An 18,816-nucleotide genomic window follows, 5' to 3' on the forward strand; every position below is an offset into this window, starting at 1 on the left:
CTGTCGTTTCTCAAAATGACGACAATGAGAAAAGTCAGCGCTGGAACAACATGTGCGTTTGGATGTGCCGTACAGGATCAGAAATATTCTCTTTAATCCTGACAGTCTCATTTCAGAACGTCTCAATAACACAGACGCTTGAATCGTCCACAACAGCTCATTTGTTTAGCAGGGAGTCATCTGTGCATCGATTTGCATTGGACTGCAGCTTCTCACACACCAAACCTCTGAAACACACACGGGTGTCTCTTGTAGCTCACGGAGGCAGTTTGCAGAAGTGAGTCACCCTCGAGTGGAGGCGTTTAATCTCAACAGCGGTGACACAACCTCGAGTATCTCAGGCTGCAGCTGCCGTGACGGCTCCCACACTAATCCAAACGGGTAAAGAAACTGATAATGAGTTCAGCCTTTGATTGAACCTGCAGGCCCACACGAGGTGATGACCAACAGTCCCAGCACTGAAGCGCTGTTACAGCAGACAAGCTTTACAGGTTTGTTCAGCGCTGATTTAAAAGGAAAATCAATCAAACGCATAATTTCCCTCCATTTAATCAGACGTTTCTTTGTGGCCTGAAAGTCGTCTCCAACATTAAAGATTAACGGGGCTAGCCTGGTCTGGAAAGTTCATGCAGAGGTCGTGTTGTTCTTTGTGCTTACAGCGGAGTAGGGTTGGGCGATTACACTGACCACCGACGACAGGCCGAGCCTTTCACCGATCGTTTTTATAAGAGCGACCGATTTATGTGCCCAAGAGTTTGTAACATGCTGGCTGAAGCTGAGAGAAGCAGGCAATGTTTTAACACCACAGAGCAAAGTGGCATACATGACAAATGGATACACAAACTCATTGTTTTATACAGGGGCTGGCTGTGGCGCAGGGAGAGCAGGTCAGCTACCGACTGGAAGGTCGGTGGTTCGATTCCTGGCTTCCCCAGTCTGCCAAATATCCTCGGGCAAGATCCTGACCCCGAGTGTGGCCTCAGCGTGAATGTTGCTCAGTTTGAGTTTAGAAGTGCATGAATGTTGTGTGGAGCGGGACAGCAGAAAAGTGCTACGCAAGAGTCGGTCCATTTACTCATAACAGAAGGACAGGCCGTGGCCCGTGTTCAGAAAAAACTAAATACTTTATTTTTAAATCAACGGTGGGAAAACGAGACAGTGGCTTCTTTTTCCACTGTAAGCGTCTTTTGTGCGACTGGCACGTCTCAAATGAATAATCTAAAAACTATTAACACTGAAACAGACAAAACGTAGAAATTCTAAATGCACAAATCAGTCGGTGCATGAGCACATCGCTCCACCCATGGAAGAGTCTGCATCAGTTACCGGACGGACGAATGCCGGGGGGAAAGGCTTTACATATCGCAGCCTTACAGCAGAGCAGGGATTTACAGGACAGACTAACTTATTAGGCATTTTGTTTCAGTGCTTTTTCTCAGACTCATCCTTTCAGATCCTGATAGAATTCAAAGATTATTCACAATTAGCAACTGTACAATACGTTTAGTATCGCCACAGACTGACACATGTACAAATGCATCGACGAACGGAGACCGTTTCCCTGAGGGGAGCTGGAGAGAGGCACTATGACGGGGAGAGACTTGTTCAGAGGCAGCTGCACGCTCAGAGAGGCTGCAGCTGAAACGTGCCAGGCGCTACAACCACTGGCTGTTTAGCTCTGCTTCAGAAATCTGACGTTTCCCTGAAAGATGAAAAATAAACTGGAATCAACCACAGAAATGTGAAGCGAGTCATTGTGTGTGCACTAAAAACGAACCAAATATTCAGCTGAATCAGAGCTTGTTACACTTTGACTGCTGGCACTTCAGCAGCATCACGGCTGGGTTGTTCTCTCAGAAAGGACAACTGTGAAGTAGAGACGCTGAGATGCTGCTTCTCTCCAGAGCGTCCTTCATTTAACAAATACAAACAAGTCTTTGAAAGAGAAAAAGCTCCATAACCGTTTGTGACGTTTCTCTGAATAGTGCTTTTACTGAGGCAAACTAATATCTAGTGGACATCACGGGAAATAAAAACAGCAAATACATCGAACGCAGTCGTCTCTGAAGCAGTTCATTCAAGTGCAGCAGCTGACTAGTTCTGCCATAAAAACACATTCAGTTTAATAAAAATACTTAATCCACCAGAGCAAAGTCATCATATCGGGAACTCCTAACACTCCCGATCTCACTGGAAGCGTTTCTATGCCCGGGTCGTCGTCTGTTTGGGGAGACTCCCACAGGCCTTCAAGCACAGCCCACTCACAGCGTTTAAAGTGAAGTACAAAGACATTCAGGTCCTCTGGAAAGGTACCGGTGTTATCTAGCCGACGCCGCCACGCGTTCAAACGGACCCTCGAGTTCCCACGGTTTGTCTCACAATCACATGCGATCATTTGATGCGGTGCTGCAGAAAAATGCTGTCACGGTTACAAACAGGTTTTTGCCTCTGTCCATCAGCACAGTGGGTTTTAGAGCAGTCACGGTGGGATTCATGCAGACCGTTAGCTTTGATTCAGGGCTTTGAGAAACTTCAAAGTCTTTTTAATGTGTTCCAAGCAGGAAAAAGAGCAAAAGGACTGGAGCAATGACGAGGGCCGCATCGTGGCGATAGATGAACGGGTTGGAGCACCTGCAGCTCTTGGGGCTGTTCCTGGTCTGCATTTGTTAGTTATCAAAAGCAGTCTGAAGAAGCAGCGTTGGTGAACCTGCAGCAGGATCATCCACTCCCCGCATCCACCATCAATTATGACCTGATGACTTGGTCCCAGGTCGACCAACGGAGAGGCCGTGACTTACTGTTCCAGGTGAGGGACCGGCTGCCTGTTTAGCAATAAAGTGGTGGCTGACTGGCATTACCATCTTCAGAGAGCCACGCCCACCTGGCTTAGAAACGATGAAGTGTGTGTTGCTCAGGTATCTGTAGTAAACATTATATCTTTGGTGGATCAGAGACGTCACCCCTCACAGCGACGTCACCTACGCAGCTCGATCAGTGCTACTTCCATCAAGTGAACCCACACACTTTGCTTCCTGGCTGACATCCCTGCTTCTCTGCACACAAGTGCTCTGTAGCTTCACACCATAATCTCCCAGTCACTCTAGATCTGCTCAGCCTGTGTCATAGCCTCACTGCTCTTAAGGAAATCACACCACTAACCTGCCTACGAGGCTCTTCCTTCCTTTATCACCTCTCATTCTTTTACTTTATTTTCCTTCAAGAAAGCGTTTGTTTCAATCGAAGAGCAACTCCTCAGTTTTAACGATTGTTACTAAAAAGTAACCAAACAGGTTTGGAAGCCTGTTTGTTTGGATCACAGACTCACAGCTCGTTTTTATTTATTTATTTAATTATGTTTATCCAACTAACTTATTTATTAGTCGTGACTGTTCAACTATAAATTGTAAAAGTACAACAAAGGACTGTTGTCCTGTAGCTGAGCATTCAAAGGTCTTAAAGAGACGCTCACAACGCTGCCCAGAAACAACTGAAACTCTGCTGCTCTTCTAGCTGACAACGCTTCAATGATGATCCCAGTCTGCATGATCACATTGTCATGGAGACGTCATGCAGCAACAAAACAGTTAGTAGTGAGGAGAAGATGTGGATTAAGGTCCGATCTGGTCAGCTTGTACAAACATGGCAACAGGTCCGTCTCTTTTGCGGTCAGTCAAAACTGAGCCATCTGTAAAGTTAGAGCTCTTAGAAACCACATGTGGTCCCTCACTACCAATCTGAAATGAACAGTTGCATTGTGGGAAACAAAGTGTTACTCTGCCCACTCGTGCACGCCGAGTTTGCCTTTGCATACTGAACTTTCTTTACTTCACTTCATGTTATTTCTCAAACTCATGGAAGCAAAGCTACAAGCAATGACTCATGTATGAAACACGGTCGTCCCTGAACTGCACTCCCTGTACGCTTGAGGCTCGATTCTTCTGTGCATGTAAAGCAAGGAGAATAAAGAAGGTCGCTGCTACGTCCACCTCCATCCAGAACTCACTGAACAAACTGTGCATGAGCTCCGACTGCATTGAGTGTTTTTTATTCAGCCCACTGGGCGGATCATTTGGATCCCATCATACAGACGGTTTGTCTCTGAGATTATCCTTAACAGAGCAAAAATGATCTCAGCACGAGGATCCCACCTGAGTATCAGGTAGCAAGGACAAACGCAGCAGAATCCGTCTGAAGCAGCTTCTTCTCAGTGCTTCTTTCTGAGTCAGAAGAAGAGCTCTTACCGTGGCCACAGCTTCTTACGTCGGCCTGTTTGACACACTGTGTGCTCCGCTGTTAATATTCATTACTGATGCTCTAATCAATCCCCATGGTTAGTGATGGAGAAGATAACACACGTCAGACATCATTAAATGGTGTTGTGTGTTTCAGTATTTCAGGCACCAAGGATGCAATTTGATATATGAAGGTGAGTTTGAGCAGCACATCTATAAGCTATCAGAGAATCTTTTCTATTGCACGAATGATGAAGGATGAGCTGAAACAATTATTCTTTGATTCCCGGAGTAGGATTTACCCCCACCAGGGAGCAAACCTATTTAGCAGGGACATACTCATCAAACCCAACGTAAAGCAGGAGGTTACAGCTCTTTGCATCTGAGAGGTATAAAGTGACAGAGTTAAAACTCCAAAGCTGTTTGCAGTTTTTATGTTTTCATGGCTTGTTGCAGTTTGCACCTTTCAAAATCTGAGCCTTGTATTCAGCGGGCGCACCTCTTCCTTTATAGTTTTATTTCCTGTCACTCCTCAAAACCACCGACTTCAAGAAAACCAGTTTTCCTTTTAAGGAGCTCGAGGAACCTCCCACAACCGGCGCACTTGTAGGCCATTACACGAATACACGATACAAAGCAGGGAGGTGTTTGGTAGGTGGACGGGGGGAGTCCTTCATGGGTCACGGACACATTAACCAATGAACACAACCAACCAATGGACAACGGACTGAACCATCAGAGGTCATGAGCAACAATGCCCTCCCTCTTTCCCTTTGCAGGAAATCTAAAGTAAACCAAGATAAGGACATGACTGAGAGGACAGAGTACGACTCTCCGCTCACTGAGCCAACCAGCAGTTTATTAAGGCGGAGGAGCGCACCACTGGAAGACGGTGTCCCTCCACAGGAGCACCCAGTCTGACAGACAAAGAAGCCTAATTAAAACAGGCACCTGTCCCTCAGCTGGCTGCCCTACTTGGCTAAATCAGGATTTAGAGTGAAGCCCAAAGGAATTACTCCAGTTTGTGTCTGTGGGTCAGGAGGGTTCTCGCGACTTAACAAAGCTACGACCAATGAAAGAAAACGCTGCACACTTTCCAGGGTAACTTGAAGCTAAAAAGACCAAAGTATCATCTTCTGGCAGAGTAGCTCAAGGATTACTCGTAATCCTGCCTCGAGGTTTGGAGGCAAAGCTCATGTGCATCTTAATGATGGAAAAGCTGGTGCAGCCAAACTTTCACCAAGAAGTCACTCAACTTATGGACACATGCATGACTGTACCACTGGCAACTGAGCCTCCAATTCCTCAGTCTGAATCACAGCTTTAAATCCAACCTTTGGCAATGAACCAGGTCACAGACATGAGCCATGACATTGAGACGTCTGAGGGACTTCCTTCCATGTGGATTCACCCTCAGTATGTGGCTGAGGCACCCGGAAGCCCAAGAGGAACCAACTGAACTTAAACTTGAAAATGACTGTTACACTAACAAAGCTGCAGAAGCTCTTGGTCACAGTGGGAAGTTAAAGGTGCATTTTAAGCAAGAGGAAACCTGTAGCAGTCCCAGGGAGGGAGGGGCATGACCGGGCTCGCGGAGGGAGGCGAGACGAACACAGGAACGACCTGCAGAATTTATCCAATCCACTTAAAAACTGAGCCTGGTTCTGATACAGCGCTTTTCTACTGGGAAAAACAAGTGTAAAGTGCACGCCTCACCCACTCGTAGAAGCACTTTTTCCTTTGTATTCATCATTAACCTGCACTCATACTCCAGGAACCTGTGGTTAGTATCTTGCCCAAGGATTCGAGGGATCGAACCACCAACTATCCAACCAGGAGCCTGCTCTGCTACACCCTTCTTTCACGTTTCATGTGCAGCTAGTCAGAGCTAAAACAGGAATATCATTAATGACATTTAGTTGAAGAAAACCCAAACAAAAGCCGAGCTTCCCCATCGTTTGATCGGATGAGAACTGAGGCAGCCTTTTGCCTCGGACTGGGGAGTCCTCGCGCCCGCTGACAGTTGCTCTGTTACACGGCAGCCTACTTTCTGTTTTTCATGCTCCCCTGAGTAGGTCTGATGAGATATTTTTAGCCTGCTGCACACAGCTGAGCTTCACTTAAGAGCAAGTCTGGGGTGAAATCACCAATATTCTAATATATACACAAACACTTGAGCTGATCTGCAGCACTCGCAGTGATACACAAACTGTGGCTCCCTCACTGATAGATCAGACTGGAGTTATAGGCCATCCTGGGTTAAACACAGCTTTCCACGTGCAGATGCATCAATACCATAATAAAAACATTAAATAAAATCAGATTAGTGAACTTTAGTGCCTGCATATGGAACCCCCACTGCTACATGAATGTTGACAGCTTTCTATGCGTTTCACCTTTTATTGTTTCGAGGTTTCAACTGTTCTTCTACAAAATGTGACTTAAGTTCTGGTGGATGAATCATACCAGGACCATTTCCATCCACGTGCAAAGCATCAGAAACTAATGTGTGAACAAACGTTCAGCTTCACATATCTGATTGTTCTTGCTTCCAGAAAGCTTGGTGGGCATGCAGAGTCCAACTACACCGCCTGTTAAACACATGGACACACACAGGATTCTGAGACCAGCAGCCTGAGCTCTACACAGATTCACAAGTAAACACAAAACCTCCTGAACCTGGTCTCTCGTTGCCTGTTTGTAGGATGTATGAAGTGCAGCTTGCAGTCTGCAGGCGGCGGGCGCCCTCGGCATGAGAAGCTGTCTAAGTGATGGCAGAGACACGAGGACGTGCACTTAGGGATACTGAGTCATCACTTCTGTCACACGAACAGCTCACTGGTCATTCAAGTCCTAGACCATGTGGGTCAGTCAGGACCTGAAGGAGCCGTGGACACAATGAGACCACGTCATGTAGAGCTGTACACGCTGCACGAGGCTCTGCTTTGTGTTACAGCATCTTCCTTTTGTAACGCACTACGTCTCTCTTTATCCACCTCTTTCATGTGTGGCCTTAGGAAGGCTGCTGTGTAACTGGTGTGTTAAGCCTGTGACATTGAATGCACACACACACCTCTGACGGAGCACTTTACTGATGCCGACCCTATAAAACCAGGACTGAGGGGTCAGGGGTCACGGCTCGTGGGTTTCGGTGTGTTAGGAGTGCTTGTGTTACGCTGTGTCTGAGCGCTGATCACAATCAACAGCACAAACACTCTAATATACTTCAACACCTACATGACCCCGCAGACTATATTTAGCTTCCCATCTCGTTGTGTTTCCATGGGGATGAAGAGTTCACATCGAGCGGCTGGGCCTCGGGTATTTTCCAGAAGCAACAACAAAGGGCTCCTGAACCAGAGCTTTCCCACAGCCGGTGGGTCTTCAAGTGATCACTTCCACTCCGGTGAGTCCAAGCATCACTGGGTCTGACTTTGTCCTTCATACAAGGCTGCCGTCTGTGAAGACTTCCACTTCACTACATCTGGGTGTTGGAGTTATGTTCGGGATTCTTCCAATATTATGCTTTTATTTTGAAGAGCCGGTTAGAATGCAGATGCACTCTAAACCAGGGGTGTCAAACTGGCGGCCCGGGGACCACTTACACTGACGTGACGAACTATAACCTGTGAATTGACCTGTGAAGGGAGGATTTGTTTGTTGTTGACTGCATTGACTGAGGCATGTAGCCTCATGGGTAGTGTAGTCTGTGCTGCAGAGAGCGTGGGACTGCCCCTCCCACTGTGTGTGTTTGAGCACGAGGCAGAGAGAAAGTACGAGTTTCTACCGACAAGAAACGGAAGATGAAAGCATGTAAATATAACAACAACAACAGCTGCAGCCTGACGAGCCCGGCTGTAAGCAAGCCGTCCAGACTGTACGCTGTGTTTCCCTCCGACACTCTAAAGCTCTGTTGGAGCCTTTCCACGCCTCTCTGACAGTTACCAGCTACGGGCCCAACACGGAGCCCGACGGATTAGGCAGAGCAACCTTCATCACGGTCCTGACCGAGGAAACAGCAGAGTGCAAAGATGCTGAGGGATCGGCTGTGTTAGTGCAGTGCTGCGTTTTTATTTTGTTAAATACAATCACAGTTCGTGCTGCCACGCGTGCACACAGAGGACCGGTGTGTTTATTTGGTGGTTCAATGAAAGATCTGTGGTCACGTTTGCAGCTCGTCTTGTTCTACGATACTTGAAATTAAATTTTAGGAAACATTTGTGGGTGTTTTGTTTTTTTGTACCACTTGAACACTAACGTGTCCAAAGAGACTACAAACACATTTACAGGTAATAGCTACCTGCTAACGTGTTAGCAAAACCTGGTAATGACTTTTCAAATTAACTGATGCACTCTGAGCCTCACAAGTGCCAGCTTGTTTAGGCCGGGGGGGGGGGGGGGGTCTCCAGGTCTGGTGGCTACTCAAAGCTGCACAATCTCCAGTGTGAACATCAAAATTAAAATCCATTAATTAAAAACTGTCCTCCTGCCTTGGCTGCTTCACCCTGCTGGGGTGATGGTGCTGGCAGCTCAGGGCCGACACTGCTGCCAGTGCGTTCCCAGCATTGTCTATCAGTTTAACCCTATTTCATAATTACTGTTCATTATGATGTTACTGAAGTGTCCACACTGTGACAGCAGACTAGCATGCAGAACAGTCCCCATCACAGACGTGTAGATTCTCAGTGAGATCTATCAGAAAGCCTTCCAAGCTCAGCTGCAGCACTCTGCAACCACGTGTTCCTTCACTAGAACTACCGCTGATGTGATGTTTGCAGACACAGAAGAACTCTCAGGTGGAGCTTCTGTTTAGGACTTCTCCTCACAAAGCAGCCGTGGCATTGGTGGCACTCTGGCCTCTCCCTGAACGAGACCGTCAGTTCGGATCAGCACGCCACCGTATCTGCATGTGTTTGACTTTCAGAGCGTCTGTCCTCCGGCTGTGTGCCGACATCCTAAAGTGCTGCAGGCCAGATTAAAGGGATTTCACAATTTGAATGAAGAGATGTCATTGTGAATGTTGTGATTTATCAGAAGGTAACCAACCCATAAACCTGTAAACCAGAACGCGGTGCTTACGCGTAAGCGAGCTGTGTTTGAGCAATGTGGTGATGTGGCCAAAAGACCACGACAGCAGCATCATATCGGCTTTCTTTGGGATTTCACTTATTCTGAAGGCGCAACCCAAAGGGCTCATCTGCATCTCTGCCTCAAGAGCTAGGATTATTTTCACCTCATGACGCTGAATGATGGAAAAGTAGGACGGATGTTTTTCTCCTCGTGAACAGCCCCATTAGATTTATATGCAATTCTTTTATAAACACTCCTCTGTCCAACTGACCTTCTTCTCCTCATTGGGTGAGTCAGCCTAAATAAGCCCGGCGTGGACTTATGACAAACTAGCTCAATATAACCGACATGAATGTGAAACGTCCATCTTTCATATTCATGTCTGTGTGTCTCAAAATGAACCGTTTACGGTGATATTTACATCGTTTTCATGTAGAATTTCTTAGCCTTCTCTCTTCTCTTATATTTAAAATGACCACACTACGGACAAGCGACTGTTGTTATGCGTTGTCGTTAGCAACAGCGAGGGCAACGACGAGCATCGCGCGGCTCCGCTAGTTTATTTCCACATAAACCTTTCACAATAAAGCTGAAGATCCTGTTGAGATTTTTCAAAATAAACGAAATCAGGTGAAATAGTATTTACGGACGAGATGCTAAAAAGAGCCGTCAGCGCGTCGCCCCGCAGCACGCCGCCCCGCAGCACGCCGTGTAATGCATACAAAGAAAATCGCGGCCGTTCCAACTCATCTACCACTCGACTGCAGCTACACAACGCCCAGCTGAAAACACTTCATGCAGGTCGAGCTGCCCGAGACTCACAGAAGTTACAGAAAACAAAAGTTTTGTGATGAATATCGTTGTCAGCACGACAAACGTCTGATATCAGGGATGTGAGATCATCGTCGCTCAGCCCTGGGACAAACCATCTACTGTGCCTGCTCTCCCTTCTCATTGGTTATGATGTCCCCTCCAAGGCTACAAGGTTAAAATGAGTTCCTAATCTCTCAGCAGCTAAATGCGTCTTTTTCTTTTTGTTTCATTGTTGCAAGTCTCCCTTTTTAAAACCACATTTGCAAACCCTTTGCTTTCCACACAGCTGCTAGCTGCAGGGAAACCCCCTGCTCCCCTCCTGAGAGGCTGCACTGCAGTCACTCTCCATCACCACGGCCCATCTATTCAAGCCCGTCTCCTTCAGTTTGTGCGCCGTGCTTCTGCCGATTAGCACTTGGACAGCAGCGGACGCCTGGGCTCCTGCTGCACGGACACTGATAAAGTTGTTTTTGTTTTTTAGTAAGAAGATGAAAACTTTAAAGACAAAAGAGAAGCTTCTGGGTTGGACAGACACTATCACATGAAGTTCACGAGGCAACGCTCTATAATCATGTTTTTAATGTGAAGACCTCACAAATCACCGGCTCACACAGCAGAACGAGTCGTGAAAAGGCCACTGTGATGATGCAATAACAAAAACGGAAAATAAAAGTGAATTTGAAGCTGCAGGCAGTGAAACCCGACCACATCTGGCAGAAATGGCAGAGGCATGAAAACCATAGAGCCAAAAAGAAAGAGGAAGCTGGTTTGAGGCGTGACGGGGCTAAAAAGAAGCTATTCCCTCTGAGTGAGCCACCGCTGCATGTTTGCAGTGAGAGGCTGAAGCAGCATGTACTCACCTCTAGCAGACAACTTCTTGGTGTTGATTATCTTTGCAGCATACTCCTGCCCCGTGGAGATCTTCATGCACCGCCTCACCACAGAGAAGGCCCCCCTACAGGACACAATGAAGCAGGGATCAGCCTCTGCACAACCAGACTCCTCATAATGTGCAAAGACATTTAAAGTGTTTTCTGTTGCACTGTTACATCTGAAAGTCCCAGTCGAGTCTCGGTGTCACGAGTCCAAAGTTTCAAGAGCCATTTTACAACACGCACCATTCGACGGTGCAACTAACCCTAACCCTGCAACAAGTCAGAGGCTGTCTAACTCCCCACTTGTCCCTTTTCAGCGTGCAGAGTGATCGTTGTGAAGCAGCTTATTTTCAGCTTCTTGGTTTCTGTTCCTAAACCAGCAGCAAGTAAAGTAAAGTGAGTGAAACATGCAACAAATGAGCAAGTGTGCAGCTGCCTGTGTCCACAGCCAAGTGTAAGCAGGCTTCATACTCTGCTGCAGACACAGACAGACTTCTCTGGCTCTGCCTGAAGTCGCCGCCTCGACATCGTTGGTGCACTTTAATCACGTTTAACACGAGCGAGCGAGGCAGCGCTCCTTTTTCTGTGACCCTACAGGAGAAAGCCCGGGTTAGCACCCGGCGCTGTGACGGGCTTCACTGAGCCAAACGCCACAAACAAAGCTCGACTGTGCTGAACATCATTCGTAGTAAAACTCTGCACATGAAACTGTGCAAAGTCCTCATCCATGAAGAACTTTGTTGTAGCAAAGTGGAAAAAGGGTCTGCTTTTTACAAAGCTTGAATCATTTGTCTTTGTTTCGTTTGCCTTCTCGCGCTTCTTCTCCTCTCTGTGCTGACGTTCACTGTCGCTCTTTTCAACCAATCGCTGCTCTAGCTACACACAGTGTATTTGGGAGGCCTGTACGCGACTGACAGCTGAACATACAGGTTAACCAGAAGAAGTTTAAGTGACTGCGGGTTGCAAACTAAACCACACACAGGTGAGCATCAGGTGGATGTCAGGCAAGTATATGCACATCCTCTCGGAGCTCAGACTAAAGGTCGGGTCAGAGGTCATCAGCTGAAGCACACGTGGAAGCATCAGCAGATCCCTGCACAGCAGCCACACCTGCTTCCTGCTCATGTAAACTGGAGAAGGCTTCAAACAGGCCTTTCTAAGAAGCGCCTCGTCGTAGGAGCGGCAAAGCATCCAGTTTACATCATTCACACAACTTTGCATCCAGTGGTTCTTCAGTGAAGGCCCGCAATAACTCAAGTCTTTGTTCGGGTCAGAATAACAAAGTGAAGCAATCATTTGAATGAACCACAGTGACGTGATGACCGTTCAGTCTGACCCCAGATCAGGCCGAGATCAACCACAGCTCCCCAAAGCCAGCTCGGGTTCAGGTGCATGCGTGATGAAGCGAATGCACAGAGGGGCGGGACTGTGGACAGAAACACGTCGTTGTTTACGAGTGACCCCACTGACCCCAACGAAACCAACTTCCTGCAGTTTTGACACACTGACTGGTTTTTGACAGAAGTTGTCCTCAGCCTGTTTTCTCCTCAGCACGCAGCATTTAGAGGCCACACTTAAAACACGGAGCTATTTCAGTCGGTTGACCCTTTAACGCGCTCGGTACTGACGGGCGGGGTTCATAAAGTCCCGAAACAGCCGCGAAGTATCACAGACGTGGAGTCAAACACGGATCCTACAGTATCTGTGCGGCTGTTAGCCGACAGTAAGACTACAGGTACAGTGAAGTGCCCACAGCGCCGACTGCACCTTCAAGGTGGGGTCAGGCAGGCGGAGGTGGCTCCGTGACCGTGGGCAGCAACTGAAAGCAGCAGTAACTTCAGAGACACAAAGAGTCACGAACTCACTTCCCCAGCTCCTCGTACAGCTGGTACTCGTCGGTAAACCTGGTGCAGGTTGTTGAAGCCATGCCGAGGTGATCGACTCGGGAACTGGAAGCTCGCTCGGTAAACAGTCTCCACGAATCCCTCCGAGTCCCAAAGAGCCACTTGTCGCGCCGGGGAAAGAAATGAAAGCGCAGCCGGGAGGTCCTGTGGGCGGAAGTCCTGCAAGCAGCGCAGCCTCCGTCTGTCCCGGTCCCGCTCGCAAACCTCGGCTCAGTCCTGGACGTCGCGACCTACTGCTGCGCTCGTCTCTGCCGCTTGGATTAGTTACCACGGTCAAGACGAGGCCACACACACGGACACACTTCCGGTGGTGAAACCACAATAAAGCCAACTTCGGACCCGCGCTCTCACGTCCTCGTGTGACGTGAATATTTTTGGCAAAATTAATAGCAAATATTTAATTTGAGGTTTATCTGATATTTATGTCACACCAACTAATCCTAATCTCAACGTGATTTTTCCCTCTTTTTACATTTTTCTTAAACTAAGGTTCACGCGGTTCATGATACATATTTGATCAAATAAATTTGATGTTATTTCAATATTTCAATTATTCCAACTATTTCACGTCACGTTTGAGCACCACCGTTTTACTTCTTTTGCTTTGTTTTATTTTGTAGGAAACTAGCACAACTTCCGCTTTTTTCCGCGGGCCTGATGAAGCACGATTTCACCTCCGCGCTTCCTTATTGGGAATCCTGCACAAGGGCTCCCTCTACAGGCAGCAAGTCTGCCCTGCTGAAATCCAGGCTGTTGGTCCGTAAAACACACGGTTCGCTTTCGTTTAACAGAACAAAACAACTATTTCTGATGGTAAATAAAAGTCACAAAAATCATATCTATCGCTTATAGGTTGGTTAATTCACCCTTATTTCCACTGAAAGGGTCCCAACAACTGGTTCTGAAGGCAGGAATTAACTTAAGATAAATGGGAGATATTTGATAGGGTGGAGGAGCTGTGTTTCCACGTGAAAACTGGACAAAGGTATGAAATAAAATATAGAGTGATGTACTAAAACACAGCTTGATCCAAAACACACAGTCTGCACTTCCATCACTTTCTTGCAGCAACCTTCTGCACCAGATGCAGACGAGACAACGTGAGTGAACGATTTCCAAGTACAGCGAGTTACAGCAATCTAATCATGAGGAGATTGTTGTGGTGCTAACAGTCTTTGTGTCACTGAGGGAAAGGATGGAGTTTATTAATGTTCTTGTGCTGAAAAACCCAACCTTTAAAAACCAGTTCAACACATGTAACATGTCCAACCTGAGTAGAAATGATACCAAGATTCAATCCACGGGCTTGAAATGATACTTCTACTCACTGTGGTTTGTAAGGACCAAAAGGAATCTGTCTTTACTTTGAAAGAGTCACAGAGTTCCACTTCCACAGGCCAGCCAAGACTACAGAGTTACAGTAAGCACATGAAAAGAATGGTGCATTTGTCTGTTGTCAGTTTGGAAGTGTTAGCAGACTTTATGCTTACAGAAGATTTAAGCAAAACTGAGATAAATCAGTGGCCACCTAGTACAGGAAAAGAAGCTTCCTATCTGTACAGAAAGGACTCTGAGGAAAAGGTCTGTACTTTGGCAAATTGATCCTTGAGGTACTTTAAAAGACACTTTTAAATCAAGTGCTGCAGTAAGATCTTAAAGAACTGAACTGGCACCATCTCCAGTCTAATCTGAAATCAGGAGGCCGTTAGAAAGACTGATGTAAATGTTTCTGTTGTGTTACAGCTGAATGGCTGTGTGGACACCGATTTCTCGAGACATATTTATTTAAGACTTGTCAAGGTTTGCACTGTTACGTGTACACAAAAGGAAAAGCCCTCGCTCTGTTATTTGCTTTATCTGCAGCAGCAGAGTGTTTCAGGTCAACACTGCCATGACTCACAGTCAACAGGATCAATAAGTCACCACCTTTGAAGTTCTTTTTGATACCACAAAAAAGCTTTGGAAAGCCCTTCCCTACTGTTCGAACCAGCTGAAGGGACATGGAGCCACGTACAGGAGACTGAAGAGCCCTGTGGGGCCCAGAAGGTCAGCCTGCTGTTAGAACCAGCTTCCTGTTTTCAGACACTGATTTTATCTCTTGTGTGCAAAAGTCACTGAGTTCAGCCAAATATATTCAAAATGACTCAAGTTCAGGGGATACACATGCATCTTATGTATATAAAAGAAATATAAACTAATATAAGATAAGAAAATGAAATGTCGCGATTGAATACGGGTAAAACGCGCAGTGCCTTTGTTTCATACGCACATGGTGGAAAAAGCACGGCGGCGACGGAGGACGAGAAGAGCGAAAGCAGATCTTTGAATGAAACAGATGAACCTGAACTGGTTTGTAAAAACGCTGCAGCTTCAGTGGTGTGGAACTGGTTTGGCTTTCGACCGTCAGATACACAACAAAGAACATTTTTTGCAGAACATGCAAGCGGGCCGTCGTTATTACCGTGTTTTTCAGACTATAAGGCGCTCTCAAGCCTTTCATTTCCCCCAATATCGACAGTGCGCCTTATGTATGAATTCTGGTTGTGTTTACTGACCTCGAACGGATTTTATGTGGAACAGGCGCTCGAAAATCTGCCATAAAATGTTTTAGTAGGACTTTGGTAAGCTATGAAGCCGCTTGATTGTCGGAGCATGAATTATATCGTCAGTCATGTCGATATCAAAGATATATCCTGATAAAAGTTTTTGCCCATACCGCCCTGCCCGCCCAGATAGATAGATAGAGTCATATTTGTATTCCTATGCTGAATTGATATCATACACAGATGCACACAATTGTCAAACTATGTTTTCATTTAATGTCACTTTCTCAGTTTTTCTCTGTCATATATGTGGACAGACAGACAGATTCATTAACCTTTATTTAACCAGGAAGACCCATTGAGACTAAAAACCTCTGGCCAAGATAGGCAGCAGCAGCTGTCTCAGAAATTACTCAATTAAACACAGGCAGCAACAACACACATGCAAACATAAATGAAAAAATTTAATAAAATTCAGTAAAATTCAATAAAGTTCAAATAAAAATAAAAAATCAGTTAAAATAAATCAGTCTAACTGAAACAGTTGCATGTTATGGGCCTGAAGGATTCGTAGTTTAGATTTAAAAGCACTTATTGAAATGAATTCAGGACGAAGAGAATACCGACCAGCATGTTTCATTGCAAGCAGGGAACATAGATAAGAAGGCAGCAACCCAAGTATCGCCTTAGATATAAACTGAGTTCCTCCGACTTACCAAAGCAGGCCGTCCTACCTGAGAGTATACGAGATACTGACATTCACGGTTAGTGATGAACCTCAGAGAAGGATACACAGTATGAACCATTCAAAGACACTGAGCAGAAGCATTCATATATAGAATATCTCCATAATCCAGCACAGGCAAACATGCTGCAGCAACCAGCCGCTTCTTTGTATTAAAAGAGAAACACAACTTCTTTTGAAAATAACTCAACTTCAGGTTTTTCACAAGGTTCTCTACATGTGGTTTGAAGGTGAGTCGTCAATTAAGAGTCCCAGATATTTACAGGTGTGAACCAACTCTATCTGTACAGAAAGCATCGTCATCATCAGTTGGCTGCCTGACTTGCTGAGTGGGCTGATTAATCTCCTCTCGTTTCTAAGAATAGATCTTTTCATTGAGGAACAACTGCACGGCTACATGTTGTCAGACACACACACACACACACACACACAACACACAACACACACACACACACACACACACACGCTGTCTATTTGCATCACCATGACGATGGGTTATTTTTAGGACTGACTCCAAAGCAGCGATCTCCTGCTCCGTGCTGCCCTCTGTGTTAAGATGTGGTCCTCTTCCTCCCCTGGTTTAAGAGGTGGAAAAATAAAACAAAGATTCTACAGACTGCCATCATTTTGAGATTTAGCCTTACGTATTCTGACTTTTGACTATATTTCACAATGTTTATGGGTTAAGCATGGATGGGAAGAAATAAACATATAGCAACAAGCACGCAGACGTAATCTACTGAACCCTATTAGATAAAGTCGAGAGCTTCAGGATTCCCTCATTAAGAGATGATGGGATTTGTGTCCAGCATTAATTTATCAATATTTTTGAAGAAACAAAAATATGACAAAATGCTTAAAAATATCATTTGCTGACTAAAACTGACAACGCGTCAGCTGTCTCAAAGCCATGAGGATTTAGTTGATGAAATATTCTAGCAGAATTAATTTGTGGCTTTGGCAAAATGTTAGTTTAAGCAGCACTGCCAGCTCACCTGTCACTGAGGGAAGCTTCATTTCAGTGCAGCTGCTGCCTGTTGCATGATTGCAACAGTTGAACTGAAATTTTTAACAGGTTCAACAACATTAGTATCTGAGTCTGCGTGTTATAAGCATTTTCATCCTCTAATATACAGAATAGTTTTTAGAATGATGTAACTTTTATGGCATTTTGATAGAAAAAGCTTGAAAGGTTAGATGACGTCCCCTTGCTGAAGAGCAAAGGCAGAGTGACACCACAACACGGTACAGCTGAAGGTCTGTCAGCCGTGCAGGTATGGAGATGTATCCCCACAGAAGATGCAACAACGTCTCATTATGTTGTTGATTTTAAGACTATTCTACGCTAGATTCGACACAGCAAACAACACGAGACCGGACAGTGTACGCATCATGGATGACACCAGTGCACGCACTGTCTGAGGAGGATGTGCGGAGACGCTTCAGACAGGTGAACGCAAGCAAAGCTACTGGTCTGGATGGGATCCCCGGCCGTGTCCTCAAGTTATGCACAGCTCAGCTGGCTGGAGTGTTTACACACATCTACAACCTTTCCCGCTCTGCAGCTGGATCCTTAGCTTCCTGTCTGACAGACGCCAAGTGGTCAGACTGGGCAGCATCACCTCATCCCCCGTCACACTGAACACTGGTGCTCCACAGGGGTGTGTACTGAGCCCTCTCCTGTACTCACTCTACACCTACGACTGCACGGCCACTAGAAACTCACACATCATTGTGAAGTTTGCGGACGACACTACAGTGGTGGGTCTTATCACCAACGGTGATGAGACGGCTTACAGGGAGGAGGTCAGCGCCCTGACCCACTGGTGTCAAGACAACCATCTCACCCTCAACGTCGCAAAGACAAAGGAGTTGATAGTGGACTTCCGGAGGTGCAGAGAAGTACACACCCCCATCACCATCAACGGCGCTGCTGTGGAGAGAGTGAGCAGCTTCCGGTTCCTTGGTGTACATCTGGCTGAGGATCTTACGTGGTCAGTACACACAAACAAAACAGTGAAGAAGGCGCACAGCGCCTCTTCTTTCTCAGGAGACTAAAGATTCGGCATGAGCCCCCACATCTGGATGCCTCCTGGTATGGCAACAGCACCGCTTGCAACCCCAAAGCTCTCCAGTGAGTGGTGCGGTGTGCGGAAAGGATAATTGGAGGTGAGCTTCCCTCCCTCCAGGACATCTACAGGAAGCGGTGCCTGAGGAAAGCAGGGATGGGTTTTTTTTACAAGAAGTGTAGCTCATACATTGGAATAATTGTAGACTTTTTAAAACTTTATAAGTATGAAACTAAAGATTTTGAGTTCGTGCACATTGTGAAACAAGAATCTAAATATTTGTGTCACAAAGATTTCTATAAAACATGTTGTTTATGGGGATAATGTGGCAAATCTCTTGTGGGCCTAATAATGATGAGTGGTGATTGAAGAGAAAGCTTGAACCCAGGCTCTGGACATTTTCATGACAAGTGACAGCGCAGACATGTGCTAACGAGAGAACATGTTTTTCATCATGAAGTCATCATGAAGCATCGTTAAAGTATCACTTCAGTAACGCTGCTGGGAGAAAGAAGTGTTGACTCATGTTTTTAAAACCCTTCTGAGGCCCTGGGACCATTTTTGT

The 18,816-nt window shown here is 46.1% G+C and overlaps 1 protein-coding gene and 1 long non-coding RNA gene across 2 annotated transcripts; one reads left to right on the top strand and one right to left on the bottom strand.

Annotated features, from left to right (window-relative positions):
• Nucleotides 1–461: 461 nt before the first annotated feature.
• On the top strand, nucleotides 462–10,937 carry LOC120739403. The gene is made up of 3 exons (XR_005697198.1): nucleotides 462–579; nucleotides 10,170–10,179; nucleotides 10,925–10,937. It is a non-coding gene; the product is annotated as an uncharacterized LOC120739403 (long non-coding RNA).
• On the bottom strand, nucleotides 7,769–13,172 carry LOC120739402 (calcium/calmodulin-dependent protein kinase type II delta 1 chain-like). Its single transcript, XM_040041155.1, has 2 exons — nucleotides 12,856–13,172; nucleotides 7,769–11,070 (listed from the first exon to the last, which is right to left on the bottom strand). Exons 1-2 carry the CDS (start codon nucleotides 12,915–12,917, stop codon nucleotides 10,911–10,913), a joined length of 222 nt encoding a protein of 73 aa, XP_039897089.1. The 5' UTR covers nucleotides 12,918–13,172; the 3' UTR covers nucleotides 7,769–10,910.
• Nucleotides 13,173–18,816: the final 5,644 nt, after the last annotated feature.

Source organism: Simochromis diagramma, unplaced genomic scaffold (genome assembly GCF_900408965.1).
Source record: "Simochromis diagramma unplaced genomic scaffold, fSimDia1.1 OVJJ01000049.1, whole genome shotgun sequence".
Classification (NCBI taxonomy): Eukaryota; Metazoa; Chordata; class Actinopteri; order Cichliformes; family Cichlidae; genus Simochromis; species Simochromis diagramma.

Excerpts from the sequence above, each read along its gene's own strand:
- LOC120739402 (XM_040041155.1), bottom strand. The coding sequence starts at position 12,917 with ATGGCTTCAACAACCTGCACCAGGTTTACCGACGAGTACCAGCTGTAC. Across the intron at positions 11,071-12,855 it reads CTGTACGAGGAGCTGGGGAA|GGGGGCCTTCTCTGTGGTGA; the intron begins GTGAGTTCGTGA and ends TGTGTCCTGTAG.